Below are 16,850 nucleotides of genomic sequence, written 5' to 3'. Positions count from 1 at the left end.
TTCTTAGAAGTATTTTATTGGTAATCAAAGTTTAAATTCTGGTAATAAATTAGTGCACACAGTGGCTAACTGTTTCCTCAGCCTGTGACCCAGTTCACGTTCATATATTTATTAAAACTTATTGAGTTATCCAATCACTTATAATCAACAGTATATTAAAAGAGTGAGATGACTTGGCACAGATTACAGGGGCTATACTTCTCTAATCATAGCCAATCAATACCTGGTAACACAGTCTCCTGAAAACAAGACACAGGTGATGGATGTCTTTAAAATCGGTTAAAAAAAACAACAACAACAAAAAAAAAAAAAAAAAAAAAAAACAAAAAAAACACATCTAATTCAACAACAATTATGACTTTCTCATTTTTAATAGTATTAGCACAGAAAAAATGTAGATACACAAACTAAAACCTTTCTCTTTTAATGCAATTGATTTTTGAAGTGATCCACAGTGAGATTTCACTTGAAATAAGAACACCCCAGGAGACTGTTCCACTGGGGGCCATTACATTTTCCACTGTGCATCAAATATGCAGCATCCAAATGTACTTCAAGTATTCACGTAGCTTTGGCCTTATTCAATTAAATATAGGTGGTAACTTACCTATCTTTTCAAAGATGTATTTCCAGAAACTTTTAATGTGTATGTCTGACAGCAAAATATGCTACATGGAGTGTTTCTAAGTTCATTAATAAATGGATGTACATTTTTGTTTAACGTTTAGTTTTAAAATAAATACATATATATTATCATTTACACTGCAGTTTCTTGTACTGAGTACCCATTGGGACTGCATCTTCTTTAGCTGAGAGGTTCTCAGCCTGAAAAATAAATTCATTCTGCCATTTTTAGAGTAATAGTAGATGATTCTTGGATTGACAGGAATGTGATATCAGAAGGTTCCTCACTACTTTGGAGGGACTGTGACCAATCACCGATGTCTAAATGAATATGAAGTATCTCACAGTTCCACTTTTAGAGCTTGAATGGATCATGACAGATCACCTCACCTGTCCTTCTGACCCAGTGGAAAATTAACTGTATTCAAACCATTCCTGACAGTTATTTATCTGCAGTGTTTTAAATGCTCCAGTAAGGCATATACCACACTTTATTCCGAGAGTTTGCTATCCTAATTATCCTAGCTAGAAACTTTTTGAAAATAAATATATAATAATAATTTATGCTACGATAATACTATGCTAACAGTGCATCACAAAGAGACCTTAATTTTTTCTAATGGCATTCAAGTTGATATAAATTAACTCCCTGGAATTTCAGAAACCGCTGTGAACACAGAAATGCCGTATATCTTTTGGGCCTGCTCAATGTGGAGACTGCAACTAGAACTTTTTTCAGTAGCCTCTTGTTGCTCCAGCTGCTCTCTACTTGAGCAACAACAAGATTCCTTATGAATTGTCTTCAAGCTTAAGAATTTGCATCAATGTTAATTGGTACAAACCACTGAAATATGAAATTTTCTGTTGCTTACACAAATCGTATGAAGTATGCTTCATTTGCTTTTTATCAAATATTAGAGCTGACATTTTTAATAGTGGAGAAAGGGTTGACATAAATGTCTCAAACTTCAGTGGAAATCTAGGTTCTAAACTGATTTACAGTAAATTTACATTGTTAATATGTTCTGAATTATAGTAGATGTGTTATTCTATTGAAAAATATGAAAGTTGTTGTCATGGTTTAACTGCTATTAAAGACATACTTTAGCTCCACAACAAACCTATCCAGTACTGTCAAGGCCATATATGTCAGCAAGAAAGCTCAGTTTCACTTCAGTATTTTGTCCAGAACATCTAACTTGAGTCACAATATGTTCTTGACTCTCTCTCTTTCTGTTGTTTCCAGTTGCTGGATGGCATGGGAGCCTAGTCTTGGTGCTTTTTATGGGCCAATAGCATTCATTGTGCTAGTTACCTGTATTTATTTTCTCTGCACATACATTCAACTGAAGCGCCATCCTGAACGCAAGTATGAATTAAAGGAAAGGACAGAAGATCCACAGAGAATGCCAAGTACTGAGGTGGGCCACGGTCACATCACAGATGCTGCACCCATTCCCCAGGCAGCCTGCTCCATGATTTCTTCTTCCTTACTGGAAAATGAGCATTCATTTAAGGCTCAGCTTCGAGCTGCAGCATTCACTTTGTTCCTGTTTACTGCCACCTGGACTTTTGGAGCACTTGCAGTATCTCAAGGTCATTTCTTGGATATGATATTTAGCTGTCTTTATGGAGCATTTTGTGTGACCTTGGGGCTTTTCATCCTGATCCATCACTGTGCAAAACGAGATGATGTGTGGCATTGCTGGTGGTCCTGTTGTCCATCAAGGAGAAACACCTATTCTGTCCAAGTTAATGTACGCCCAAAGGTCAACGTGAATGGGGACACTCAAGTTCATGCACCTTGTCTTCAGGAATCACCATGTCCCAACAAATCAGCTGTGTTTAATCATCCAGCTGCTAGCCACTGCAAACTCACTAACCTCCAAGCGGCTCAAAATCATGTTAACTGCCTTTCTCCTGTGACACCATGTTGTGCAAAAATGCACTGTGACCATCTACTTGATGATGAAGCTCATATTCATGTCCACAATGAGGGAAGCTTCAGACCCAATATGCACATTCATAGATGTCTGAAAAGCAGAACTAAGCCACGTTATTTCAGTCGGCATAGATCTGCAGGTGAAAGAGAATACGCCTACCATATTCCTTCAAGTATTGATGGCAGCATTCACAGTTCACATACAGACAGCCCCCACAGTACACATGACAGCCAGTCGGGTCACCGAAGGGCCTGCTGCTCAAAAAGCGATCCATATCCTACTGTCAACCAGCCCGAAAGTAGTGATGCAAGTACTGTCATATATAGTTGTACTAAAATGCCAGAAAGTGACACTGTGCACCATCCAGCTCATTTTGAAATGCATCCACGGACACAGTCATTGCCGTTTAATACAACAAATCATAACGGAATTCTCAAGGGAAATGTGCACGAAGCCATGATATACAGCTCAGATAGTACAGGAAATATCAAAACTGGCCCTTGGAAAAATGAAACTACTGTGTAGTTCATGGGCCATCATAATGTCTTTTCTCCACCTAAACCATGGTTACCTTTTATTTGAAACTAAATAAGATGATATAGTTGTGTAGTTCATCTGCAAATTGTACAGCCTTTCCATCTTTATTCCCATTTTCATAATGAGAGTATAAAAAGAGAGATAGTGAGTTTTAAAAGTGAATTTATTTTTAAAAGAAAGTTATAAAAATATTCTGAAAGATAATTAGAAGATAAAGTGTAGACAACTGCATAAGAGAGGCAATATCCTTTTGTTGCACAGAACATTTATTTAGAAATACATTGTTGTCATTCATTGTTCTCACTTTTGTTCTGTAGTAATTTCAGACAACTTTTATAAGCATATCAGCATCTTAAACTTTTACTTATTTATTTTTGTAGCAAAATATTATTACTGTGCCATGGATTTTAATCAGAAGTGACTATGGTAGAAATGATAAACAGGATTTTATAAAACTACAGCTTTTTAGAAGTACAAAAGTGATACTGCCTCTAATGATCTTCTGTAGCATATGGCCTGTAAAGTCGTGTAATGTACAGTCTCTGTTATGTCCTTTTTCTTGTTGGAGAGAAGTGCTAGATAATGTCTCTGTTACATCTATGGTGCTGTACTGGTTGTATTTTGCATGACATATGTCAGGATATACCATTTGCTGTTTTATAGTGTTACATGTGTTTAAAAAAAAGAACCAAAAAAAAAAAAAAGTGTTGTAAAAGGCTGTGAAAAACCCTATAGATATTAATCTAGAGCATTATAAATCTACAGGAAAAAAAAACACACACATCACTCTGCACTAGTTTAAGTGGCACAATCCTTCATATAAGGTTATATGATAGCTTTGATAAGGGTCCACTCTAATGTCTTTACAGAGCATGCACTACTCATAGTATGTGACACTGTGCGGTGTAATAGCAATCGTCTCAACAAGTTTCACACTCCTTTGTAAAGTATGCCTTTTGAACAAATCTGTAAGCTGTTCCACAATAACCCTTCCACATCTGTTAAGGTAGAGCAGTTTTATCATTAACTCTTTGAGGACTACAGTTATTTTCTTAAAAATAGCTTATTCTAATTCAGAGACTGTAAATATGATGTTGTCTATTTAGTTACATGCTAAATGTAGTCCAGAGTTGCCAGGAAAGAGAAGGTTCAGTCATATGCCAGAACCACACCTTATTAATTTCACCTCTTGCTTTGTAAAAATCCATTTCCTCTACTAGCAAATTTCAGATTGTCTTCATTCTTTAATGCAAATTTGACCTTCAGTGAACTTCTTTATGTTCATGATTTCTGCTTAACTGTAGGGCATCCCAGGGTCAGTAACACTCTCTATTAACAAGGCTTAACAAGGCTTCCTATGACAGGGAATTTTTTTCATGTTTCCATGAACATCTGGACACAAAGCATCAACTCACAGTACAGAACTACGTCCTTATTTGAAATAAAATGGCTTTTTTCATATAGGAATGGTGCAGAATAATAATGGACCACACGAAGTGAATAGGAACATAGAGCTGAGAGAGAAACGTCTGCAGTGAAAAGTGAGCAGTGCACCCATAAATAAGAGAAAAAGCACAATTCTGTATGGCCACAAGAGAAAGTTTGCTCTCATGTCTTAACACAGGCTTACATAATTGTTACATTGCTGCAGAGAGGAAATAGAAAAATTCCTAGAAAGGTCATCAGTCTGTGATACTCTGTGCATATTTTGCAGAAATCTTCACATACTTCCACATATTTGTTGGGTTTTTTGTTGTTGTTATTTTAAATTCTGAGGAGTTTATTAGTCTCTACTTTTTTTTTTTTTTTTTTTTTTTATGTAGGAATGCATTTCCTAATAGTGTACATAAAGATGACAATGATAATTGTTATAATATTCTAAAAACATGTAAGTCAGATGAATGTGTTCTGCAGTGTTGCAGGTGGGAATTAGTACTCAAAGGGTTAATGCTCAGTATCTGAGTGCGAGAAATCTTGTTTTTCTGTATTTTTGTAAATTTGAAATATATATTGTAAACTCCAGCAGTGCAATGTATCCATCTCAGATCGTGTATTTTTAAAAGGTGACCAAGAAGAATGCACTAGGTGGTTGTCTAGTTTTAAGCCAATAGACAATAGCTTCATGACTGCTTCTTTAGCTAATACAAAACAAAACAACAACAACAAAAAAGAAATGCCTGAGCTTTATTATGTATATGCTGTATATGCTTGGACTGTCTCTAAACTCAAATACAGTATTTTTCTTTGTTTGCATAATGAAATATTTTCTGTTCAGTAATTATTTTCTTTTCATCTTATTTTTACTCATTCCACATTGACAGTGAGCCCTAAGCAAGCATAGACATAATGTGAAATACCACTTCTCTGTGTCTCAGCACTATCTATATGTATATTCTGTACTAGCAAAATCCTAGGAGGTCTGTAGACCATTATGCAAAATGTTCCACACACACACACAGCCAAGTGACATACTCACTCTGCAAGAACCCACTCAGTGAGCTCCTCTATTCAGCTTGTGTTTTAATCACCTGTTATTTCGTCTGAGAGGCTTGTTCAGTCATCGTAATGGCTTACAAAAGAGTAAATAGGTGCTGCTTTCCACAGAATATCTTGTGTGATAAAACTCTCTGGAATTCGAACGTAAAATATTAAAACACTTTTCTTATGTGTTAAAAAATTAATTCAGTGACTATTTCTGGGCTAATTTGGAAGAAATGTGTTATGCAATAATCTGTTTGCATATTATTTTTTCAGAAAATATACAGTATAACTACGGAGTAGGAGAACATGATATTAAATAAATACAAAAATGTTTTGTAACATCAAATTTGACCAAAATGCTTTTTGTGCTTTTTTTTTTTTTTTTTTTTTTTTTTTTTCCTTACGATAAAGGAGATAATTTCAATGCTTTGGGAGTCTGGCTTTGTTTTATTGTGCGTTTTTGGTCCATTGCAGTCAGCGAGCCATCACTACTTTACCTGATTTTCTTTCCTATAAAAATAAAGTCAATGAAATAACAGGAATTTAAGAGAAATACTGTCCTGGTAAATTCCTTCTGGACATAAACATTTAATGTGCTTCAATATCAGCACTAGTTTCGGTGATTCATTTATGACATAAAAATGACTGAACAGACTTTTACCATTCACTTTCTGTCTGACATTAAACAGGAGAAATTTCATCCTCAGAAAGATAATTTTTGGAGAACAATGCAACCAACAGAAATGTGAAGTCATTATTACAGTACCATGAGGATAAAAATAGGCCCTGGTACTGTATGCAGTGTTCTTCTCTGGGTATACAAATGACTAAATTTGAGATCTTCAACCTGACTCCATTTTAAATCAGAGAGACTGTACACAAGAAGAACTCAAACCCAGCCTAATTAAAAGAAATTATTTTAAGTGAGCTTACCTACAACATCTGGTTTGCTGGAATGAGAGTGAAAGAGCAAAACAGATTTTGTGATCAGAAAAGCCTGAGTTAGAGGAAAGATTTTTGGACGCTCTGTAACAAAGCTGCTATAGGTTCACTGCATGCAGTAACCAAGCCAGTAACCTTTTTAACATAGCATCTTTGTTACATGGAAACACAAGGAAGGAAGGAGGGTGTGATTATATCTGTGAAGGAGATCACCCACAATCTCACTGAGCTTTTTTTGCCTGTGCCAAGAAACATCAGGCCTATACATGCATGAGCAGCTCAGCAGTTTTGCAGAAATGTAGAAGTCCTGTAGTAGCATCCTCTAGTTCACAGAGAAACTGTATGTGGCAGCTGGATCAATCAGGGTCCATCAGGCTGACTGGCTTTAGTTAAGCAATTTCTTAGTGGTAACTTGGTGCTCTAGGCATTTCTTAGCCACTTAGCTAACTGCTAAGAAGTGAGCTTTTGGTTTGGATTTTCTTCTGCTTCACTGAAAATTTAGAGCTTGGTTGGACATTTTTTAATTAGAAATTTAATTGCTAAGAAGAAAACTTATGCTACTGATCACTGTGACTACATGGATCTTTCTTTTTTATTCCCTTATTACTAGTTTTGCCAAAGTGCAAGTTAATGTCTATTTACTTACCTGACCAGTCTATTATCTGGATTTTCAGAAGCCAAACAAGCATCAAATCAAGGATGGTGTTATAGGGCTCAGTTCTCTGCAAGGAGGGTTGAAATCTGGTTTGCAAGCTCTAGAGCAGTTCAACATCAGATATCGTGCCTTAGGGTTGTGCAGCTGGTTGTGCCTGAGAGGTAATGTTTTTTTTGTAAACATGGTGTCTATATACCCCATAGGTACTTCTGTCTCTTTGCATCTTGATCTGTTTGAGCTCTGTGTTGCCTTGCAGTCTGAACAGCAAAATGACTGACTGTTCCCATCAGCCTGTCACTTGGCTCCAGCTGTTCCCTGAAGCTGCAGTGAACTGTTGAGCAAGATTGTCCAGCATGGTCAGTGTTTTCATTTATTCCTTTATTCATTTCGCATTGTACTTAGCAACACCTGAGAAAGGCAGCAAGAGGAGCTTATTTTAGGGTTAAGGGAGAAATTTGGGAGAAGAGAAAGCAATGAAATCTGGTGGGGTTTAATCATGATTCGTATTCTTCTCATAGGACTCCTTTTTGTTAGCCTATTTGTTGCTGAGCTGTGAGCACTCACAGTCATTTATTCCCCAGTTCTTTCCATTGTAAGATTTTGTTCTCATTAGAACATAGCTGAAAGTTAGTCATGTAGCTTGCTTTATACGCTCAGCAGTCACTGCCCTCAGAGTAGTTTAGAGAGTTCAGCTGCCCAAAGGATGTAATGTTTTCAGCAATGAGGCTTCAGGAAAGTGCATTTGTCCACAGTATCTCCTTTTGGTGATATCTGAATAGTTCTGTCTGCAGGGCTAAGGTATTTGAAAACCTTTTGAAGGATGGCTTTTATAAGGGTACAGTTTGCTCTTTCTAGATAGTAAGCAGTTCTGTACAGATGATAATTCTAGCTGCCAGAAATATCTCCGTATACTATCACGCTTTCTTCAGATTCATGTGCCACAAGTGGGGCTATGCTAACTGATCACATTGTGCTACAAATTAGAGGAATGCTGAATCACTTGGAGGATCCGCCCTATAAATGATTGACTTCAGCTGGAATTAGAATGAAAGGCAGGAAGCACTGATTCTCTTATCTTCTGCCAAACTCTCCAGTTTACTTTCCCTTAGAGACACCAAGATAGTAGTATTGGAGGAGGAAAACTGAAGAGATTGAGCTTCTAGCAGTGGGGTTGAGTTGAATGAAACAAGCTAACTAGTAGGAGAGAAGCTGGCATGAGCTGGGAACTGCAACAAGCTGGCTTAGGGACTGCTTTACAGCTGGAAGGGAAAGGAGGCTCACTGTGTTGATGAAAGGAACTGGAGGTAAGAAAGAAACTGTGACCAAATTAATAATGGGAGAGTGTGGTGAAACAACAGTGTCCATCCTTGTTTCCAGGATGGGTATGTAAGTTAAGCTTTGTGATTTCTCTATAGCCAGTAAACATCTGAAAACCCATTAGCAAATTGCCTATTCTCTTATAGTGTTGATCCTCATAATAAATGACAGCATATTAGTGCTGTCAGCTATTCCATTAGCATAAGTGTCAGAAATCTCTGTAATGGATCACAGATGCTCACAGCTGTTGATTAACCAGATAGTGGTTCATGTGTCACATGATAGAATTTCTTTGTCTTTAATGGGCTCTTTCAAAATGCAGGCACTATCACAAAAAAAAGACAACAGTACTGGTGAGGCTCAAAGTCAGACCAAGCAAATTGAGAATGTGTTAGAATTAAGGCTGTTTTTGGAACTTTCACTGGCAGCTTGGCTCTGTCTTTTGATGTTGTTTTTAACCTTTTGAGCGCACTCTGTTTCCTAAAACCTTGGCTCTGGCTGTCCTTGGCCTTCTTTTCCAAACCCAGATTTTCAACCCTTCCCTGTGCTGAGCACTAGAAACAAAGTAGCTGGGAAGACTTCTTTCCTTTGAGCTTATCCTGTTTTGGGGCTCTTTTCTAAAGGATTTGAGGAGGTGTAGGACTCCAACAGCTCATGCGGATGCAAAGGCTGCCTGCAAATGTCATCTTCCCCTGCAGCAGAGCTGTATCTGGATATCTTCATACTAGAATAGATAGCAGAGGCTGCTAAGAAGGGCACCCATGTATGGTTCTCTGTGCTGCACGTTGTGCTAACTTTGGGCAATAAGAGGTGAACATGCTTTAATTTTGGGCACCATACAACAACCTCCTCAAGCCAACAGCTGGCTAACAGAAGAGAGAGAGCTTTAGCACAGAAACGTGCACCTTAGTCCCTGTTTGTTACACAAAGGTGTGAGCTCCAGGAAGGTCCTCTCCCTCCAAGCATTTGTGCCCTGCTGCTAACCTCAAGCCCATTGCCCAAACCAGCAGCTGGGAAGCACTGGCTGCCGTAATATGGGATGGTGTGAGAATGCATTATCAGCATGGAGGACTGGTTTCTGTATCTTGTGTAAAACCTACAGAGGCTTTCCCAACACTTATACATGGGGAGGAAAAAAGCAGGATGGAGAGAGTTAAGTTACCAGTAAATCTCTACTGGGATAGTAAGGGGACTATTTTAAGTGCAGCAAGAGCTAAACAAACCCCCAGCCATTCTCAGTACAGAAGCCTTAATTCCAGCATTATAACAATGTTGTATTCCACCTGACAGCACAGCACAGGCAACGTGACATACAGTCAAGGACTATAGTACATGGAAAGTAACTGCACTTCACCCACAATGCTCTTCCCCTGGGTAAAAATAAGCTGTACGCAGTTCTGCTGTAGAAATATTTTCTGCATTCTCTGATACACAGGTGGATTGGTTTAGATTAAGGATCTGTTTGGTTTGTATGTGTAACTGAAATGCTTTTTGTAATATTTAAAAACAGAAAGATACATTATTATTATTATTATACCTTGACACAAAAAGTTAATCATCAGTATTACACTGAGATGTTATTTTTCTTCAGTGTTTTGCTAATACAGAGCTGGAGAGCTGCATAGCAGAGCAATGTAACAACAGCAAGAAGTAACCGTGGAAAATGGAAAAAATCCCCTTGCTATCAGTGGTTCAGAGCTTTACCTGTAAGGGGCCAATTCCTGATCATGCATCTGCTTCATTAGCCCGTTCATCTCCTCAGTGTGCTATTAAGGTTCATCTTTCTTAACAAAGCTGGAGAGATCAGAATATGCCAATCAAATTCATTGTGGCTTGAACAGTCTCTGGTATAAGTGGCTTATGTAGTTCATTGTAGACTGTTGCAGGGAAACTGCTGATAGAGACAAAACATACGGGCTGTGATTTCAAAGGCCTTGGAGCTGTAGGATGAGAAATCTTTAGCAGAAGTCGTTTTACTTAGACGAAGTAAAAATAAAACATCTTATGTAGGATATAAGGAGGCTTGAATTTAAATTGGTGAAATGATGAAAGAGACCAACAAAGCAACATTTTGAATAGCTCAGCACAGGCTATCCCTCCCCATGTAACCACTGCTAGAGGATGTTTGATTTATGCAGTCTTTAGTCAAACTTTTTTCACTTTAGTTAGACGTAGAGTTAAAATCAGTCTCCATGGGCCCTACATTGAAAGTACAGCAAACAGAAAGGCACAGCATACTGTTCAGAACCCAATCTGAAAACTCGTGAGCTGCAAACCTCATTAAATGCGGACTCTCTGTTGTAGGAAGGGACCACATGTCCTGGCATGCATCCATATTGCCAAGGGCCTGGGGGAAATGTGGGTGGGAGCGAAAGGGAAACGTGGCCCAGAGGGGAGGAGGGTGTTGTGATAGACCATCAAATGAGGGCAAGTGGCAGCAGAAATGCTATGGCCGCAAGCATGGGGTGAGTAAAGCAGTGTGTTGAGCTGGGGAGGTAAGCCTGCTCCTGTTATTTTATTAATTCCAAGAAGATATCAAAAGATCAAAGTTTGGACAGTAGCACTGAATGTGAGCTGAAACTGGAAATATGTTTCAAGCTGAAAGTGCACAATATGTTCAAGTTTTGGGGAAAAAACTCATTTGGTTACTGCCCACAGGTACCTATATGGATAGAAACTGCCAGACAGAAGATTCTTTAACAGAGCAGGAGGGTACTCAAACATCAGTGTCCAACCTTCTGGCTTGCCTGGGTGAAGAAAGAGGAATGCTCTTGGGCTTCATATACGTAAGTTGCTCAGTGTTGTTCAATGGAAGTCACTGAAAATCTTAGTGAGTTCTTGAGGTGTTCATCAGAGATTTTTGATGAAATTTTACTCTTCCTTTACTTCTTCTTTGACATTTGTTCACAAAAGTGTGTACTGGCAAAAAGCAATGACATGAATAAGGCATGGTTGTGAAGCAAAGAATATTATTCTCTGGTTGGAGAGGTCTTCTGAAAGTCTGGTAAAGAGACATGATCAGATTTTTGAGTTGAAAATCTGATTGCAACTTTATATATTCCAGTTGAAAATTTACAGGTCATGTATTGGTATCAACTGAAAATGGTGTTATAAACATAAATCAATGATTTTATTTTTGTAATCTTGAAACCTGTTCTCAAATTCCTGGCCCCTGTGCCCAGTGCTTCTTCTCACCTCTGCTACTCTCCATTGTCAGACTTTGGTTCATGTGCTCAGTCACGTTGCTGTTATCCCTCTAACTTTTTTGTGTCCTTCTGGAAAGGCAGCGCAGGTTCAGTGCTGACCTCAGCTTACCTGACAGCCCCAAGTCCTGTGCTCTCGGGGCGGTGTCACAGCTGCCACTTGAAATGCTCTTCGCTGTCATTTCCTCTTTCCTCCTAAATATGGATTTGTCCTGGGAGATAATTAAGCAGAATTCCCCACGCCCCCTCCATTTCTCTACACGATGCAGCATTCTGGGTGCTTGAATGTGATTGCCCGTGCCCTTTCTCAGGTACCTTGTGTAACTGCAGTCCCAGACATCCATCCACAGCTTCCTCTGCTTTATTCTTCCTCTCTGAAAGTGCTCCTGCTGTGAAGCTTGGTTATAGATATTTGCTGTGGAACATCCTTACATGGGAAGGGTTGTTTTGATTATAGACCTGTGGCAAAGTGTTTGGTCACTGTTCTTTCTCACAGTAATTATGTTATTTCCCCAGTAACTAATTGGGGGTGAATACTGAAACACAGGCACTGCAGCTGACTTAGAAATGTCCTCTGCTGACATTCCCCAAAACACCAGTGTTATGCAAATCAAACCAAAAACATTATTTCTCTTTGTTACTTTAAGGTAATAGCCTGAGTTCTTCCTTTCCCACTGCTGTGCTGTCCCTGAAGCTGCTTGCTATTTCTTGGTTCTTATTTTCTCTCTCACACGTTCCTCTCTGCAGCTCTGAGACAGCATCCAGATGGTCTGCTCCTGACTGAGCCCTTTCTGGAAGGAGCTCCGCTCCTGTCACTCACAGGAGGAGGATGCTGGCCTGAGAGCGGCTGCAGAGCAGAGAGCTTTTCCCTTTCCCTGGCATCTTGGATAGAGATACACTGGAAAGAGAGAGGGAGATTTCTGTGTGTTAATCATATAAATGTGTAATTTATGTTTTTGTGGAGATGCATATGGACATATAAACAAACTGTGGAGAACGTTAGGCATCAGTGTGCTGTTTGTTGCCTCCCCCTTCCGTGCTTTGAGCAAGCAGCCTGTGTTTTCAGAACACATTTTCTAACCTGAAGCGCTACCAGTATTTGCAGGATTTCCTACTGGTTTTAAATGGAACCTAGAATTTTTTAAGTGTGACAGGTATTGAGTTTCTGCAGCAAAGGAACCAACTGTATGTAACAGCCTCAGAAGCTTTTCCAGTGCCTGGGCAGGTGCTCTCACTGTAAATACCTTCCCCAGAGGTATGGGAAATTCGAAAGTTCACCTGAGAGAAGGAAAAAGTTTCTAATGGTGATATTTCAGTCCCAATTTTGCACAGGCTGGACAAGATTAAACCTAATTTGCTATATATACTCCTGATAAATGTTAGGAACTTTAAATTCCTTCTAGCAAATTCCTTTTCTATGGAGAGTTCTTGATTTATAAGCAAAACCTGCTACTATGCAGTATTTCTAGAGAACTGAAGACATACACTTCAAATTTAAATTACTTGTGATGCACGTAGTCTAAAAATGGAAATGCCCCTGCAAATCATATGATGCTGATGATTTCTCCAGTGAAGAGTTAAGTGAGTCGGTCTATCTGGTCTTAACAATTAGGGGCAGAAATCATTAATAATTTAATTCAATTATAACCACTCCTTTGACTATGGCTGGTGTAGTAAATTGCAAATATGAAATGCTCATGCAATAATTGCTCTGAAGATCATTCAGGACAAATAAGACTGAAAAGGATGTTAAATTTCTTAAAGGACTTAATCATTTTTAAGTCATACATTAATTAAGGTGTTTATTAATCCTTGCAAATTGAATTCTTTATTCAGAATAAGTGCTGTAATTTTCTTGAGTAAGTGCAGCATTTCTCACACATAAGAGAGGTTGAATTGCTCAATGTTAACTTTAGAATTATCTATAATAACTTGAGGGATGCTGACAATTAACTCGCTCAACAACTCCTCTACGCCTCCAGCAAGTTTTGTGCAAGCTTCCCTGCCTAAAAATGTTGTTGCTGGCCTAGTTTATTTGGGTCATTTACCAGTCATTGTCTGCTGCTTCATTTCTTGCTGACCCTAATTTATCCATCCGGAATTAAAACAGGATGTAGAGAATTGATTCTGTGGCTGTGGGCGCATGCCAACCATCGCAGCAGTTTAGTACTTTAGTATTTAGTATTTTAGTACTTTAGCACTTTAGTATTCATTGTGTGGCTTCTCTGGGGAATGCTCACAAACATAAGGGCTGGGGGTCTGGTAACCTGCTGCTTGATGTCCCCACTTTGAGGGTAGGAGGAGGACTTCGCAGGCGTTGCAGATTCACAGCTCTCCCTGAAATATCTCCATGAGTCAGGGCTCTGGCTATCATCTGACTTCTATGCTTGCATTAAAAAAAAAAATCAAAACCAAAAACACAAAGCACAACACATTTAGAAAGCATGAAAGTCAGGCTGCCAGTTCATGATTTTGTTCTGTAGCTCCTGAGTACATCTCAGCTGTTGTCTTCGTATTCCACTCTCCTGGGACACCTGTGTAAAACTCATACTGAGTGCTTCATCCTCAAGTAGAAAATAACCCAGTGGTTATTGAAAGAGAAGTGATTTTGATCCATGTCATATTTTTCCAAGAAACAAATTTAACTGGGCTGAAAAGTAATGTTTTGAGGTATGTGAAACACTGAAAACAGACTGTGAAAGATGTGTGACAGAAATTATGTCTTTTAGATGAACAGTGCAAGAAAAGCACTGGGTTTTTTCAGGCTTTTCAATCCTTGCAGATCCCTTCTAGCTAAAACTAAACATTGCCTTCTGTGCTGCAGTGCCCAGGGAAAAACATGAATCCTGCCTCTTCAGCAGAAATGCAGTGATCTCACTGCAGCCATGCCAGTTCAAAGCCACAGTTCTGCAACAATGTCTGCAGAACTGCCTGGAAGAGCACAGTCGCAGGAAAATAAGAGTGTCTTCCACATATGGCTGTAGGCTTGGCTTTGCTTTGCTTCCCCCCTCCTTTTCTTGTTGGCCATGCAGACTGTGAGAACTGTCACTGCACCAGATGGAGCATATTTAAATCGCATGAGAACTAAAATATTGGGTAAGAGAATGTGAATCATTTTAATGTTGTGCTGTGGTATAAGAGTTATCATTCACTCTGTCACTGCTCCATGTTATGGACAAGACTCTCAGCTCCAGCTGTAACCAAGGAGCACACAGTATTGGCAGCTGAGGGCATTTTAATTTTGTACCCTACATGGCTGTTATCTTCTCCCACACATTTTCTATGAGTTATCTGAAAGTTTTTCACAGTGTTTAAATAGAACAGCAGGGTGACTCTGGCCCCAGCAGAATCATGGAATCATTAAGATCAGAAAAGGCCTCTAAGATCATCTAGTCCAACTATCCACCCATCACCAATACTGCCCATTGAAACATGTCCCTTAGTACCACATCTTCATGTTTGTTTCTTGAACACCTCCAGGGACAGTGACTCCACCACCTCCCTGGGCAACCTGTACTAGTAACCAAACACTCTTTCAGGTAAAAAGTTTGTCCTGAATGGATGGATTGAACCTGATGGGTGTTGTTCCTTCACTGCTGCAAGTACAGGCGGATGGGCTGACTGTGCATGGCCAAGTACTGCCAATGGCATGGAAGGTATGAGTAGAAGGTAACTGTGAAAAGTAATTACCTCGATTTGGTTGACTTTTCTGTTTATTCTGCTTGCTGGAAAAGACCTCAAGAGGAAAAAAAAAAAACAAGAACACTTAAGCACTGAAGTCTGCTCAAGCCAGTGGACATTTCCTAAACATCCAGGTGCTGACGGTTTGATGTTAGTGGTTCTATTGTTCACAGCACCTTTTCAAACTCCTGCTCAGAGGGAGCAATCCTGTGTCTGTACAATTTGGGTGCCAAATAAGAAACTGAAGTTTAAGTCTTGATTGTGGCTGTTAGAGCCCCTTCCAAATGCAGTAAGTTGTTGGCCTGAAGTAATTTACCTTTGCAGGTTGTTGGAAGTAAGATATATAGAATTTTTCTGAATGCCATCTGAAATAGCTCTTCTTAGCTAACAAGTGCATTTATTGCACCTGCGATTACTGAAGTAATTGACAAGGTCCATTTTTCCCACATTAGACCAAAAATGAAACATTTATTTTGACACACTGGGCTACTGCCATCTGTGCTCTAGCATCAAAACATTTTTCTAATGTTCTATTTCAGCTGTTCCAGTTGGCCTCCAAAGAGCTTAAAATCTGGCAAAAAATAGCACCAATGTTTAACTGTGCACAGAAGGTATTATTTATATGTCAGTAGCACATTGTTCGCTTTCTAGGTCTTTAACAGCTGTATATAATGACATGATCCTTTACACATGCTAGTTTTCATGGAATATGTCACATGACTATTAAGTACAAAGCTGAGGGTCAGCAAATCATTTTGTATTTTCCTTGTGTATATAAATACGGTACACATTCCCTGAGTGGAAACCCAGTGAAAGCCAGATAGCATGTTATTTTATCGAAAGTAATGATGCACTTTTCTGGCATTTGCAGGATAAAAAAATATATTTCTGTTAATCTGAGCCTATTTGTCAAAGCCTGGTTTCAGAGTTCCATTTAAATCTTTTTGTAGATATATGGTATATAATACCAGCAATACTATCCCCACAGGCAAGAACCAGGGCTTGGCTCTCATGACCTAATTTTGAGAGAGACAATAAGATTACTGCATTGAGGTGCAGCTGATATGGGCGCCCAAGGGCACCCCTAAGCTTGAGCACAGCCTCTGTGATGGAAGGTCACCTCACTCCTGTGTCTGTAAGCTGTGAGGCAAATAGAAAAGTCAGGAGGGCAGAAAGCCCCACAGAAACATGTATTTTCAAAAGAGATCAGTTCTGTAGTGCAAAGTTCTCCTGAATAAATTGATTGTAATTTTTAATATAAAATGATTCTGGATGCGAGGCTTTTATTCCTAAATTCTAAAGTTAATTTTAGCATTAAGAAATACACAATTATTTGTGCTAACCATTAGAAGAATGTCAGGAGCTTGTGGCTCTGGGCAGCCTGGTCTAGTGATTGGTGACCCTGTCCACAGCAGGACGGTTGAAACTAGATGATCTTTGAGGTCCTTTTCAACACAGGCCATTCTG

The 16,850-nt window shown here is 39.0% G+C and overlaps 1 protein-coding gene across 3 annotated transcripts in view; it reads left to right on the top strand.

The window, feature by feature from the left end:
* The window catches only part of ADGRA1 (adhesion G protein-coupled receptor A1), a 238,991-nt gene extending 233,069 nt beyond the window's left edge, over positions 1-5,922 (top strand). For all 3 annotated transcript variants that reach the window (XM_072340010.1, XM_072340011.1, XM_072340012.1), the window contains one exon: positions 1,871-5,922. In XM_072340010.1, the coding sequence (XP_072196111.1) occupies positions 1,871-3,092 (1,222 nt within the window). In that variant the 3' untranslated portion in view covers positions 3,093-5,922. The remainder of the gene's footprint in view (positions 1-1,870) is intronic.
* The last annotated feature ends 10,928 nt before the right edge of the window (positions 5,923-16,850 follow it).

Source organism: Excalfactoria chinensis, chromosome 6 (assembly GCF_039878825.1).
Source record: "Excalfactoria chinensis isolate bCotChi1 chromosome 6, bCotChi1.hap2, whole genome shotgun sequence".
NCBI classification, from domain to species: domain Eukaryota; kingdom Metazoa; phylum Chordata; class Aves; order Galliformes; family Phasianidae; genus Excalfactoria; species Excalfactoria chinensis.
Note: the sequence above shows the minus strand (reverse complement) of the source record. Positions and strands in the feature narration are given on the sequence as shown.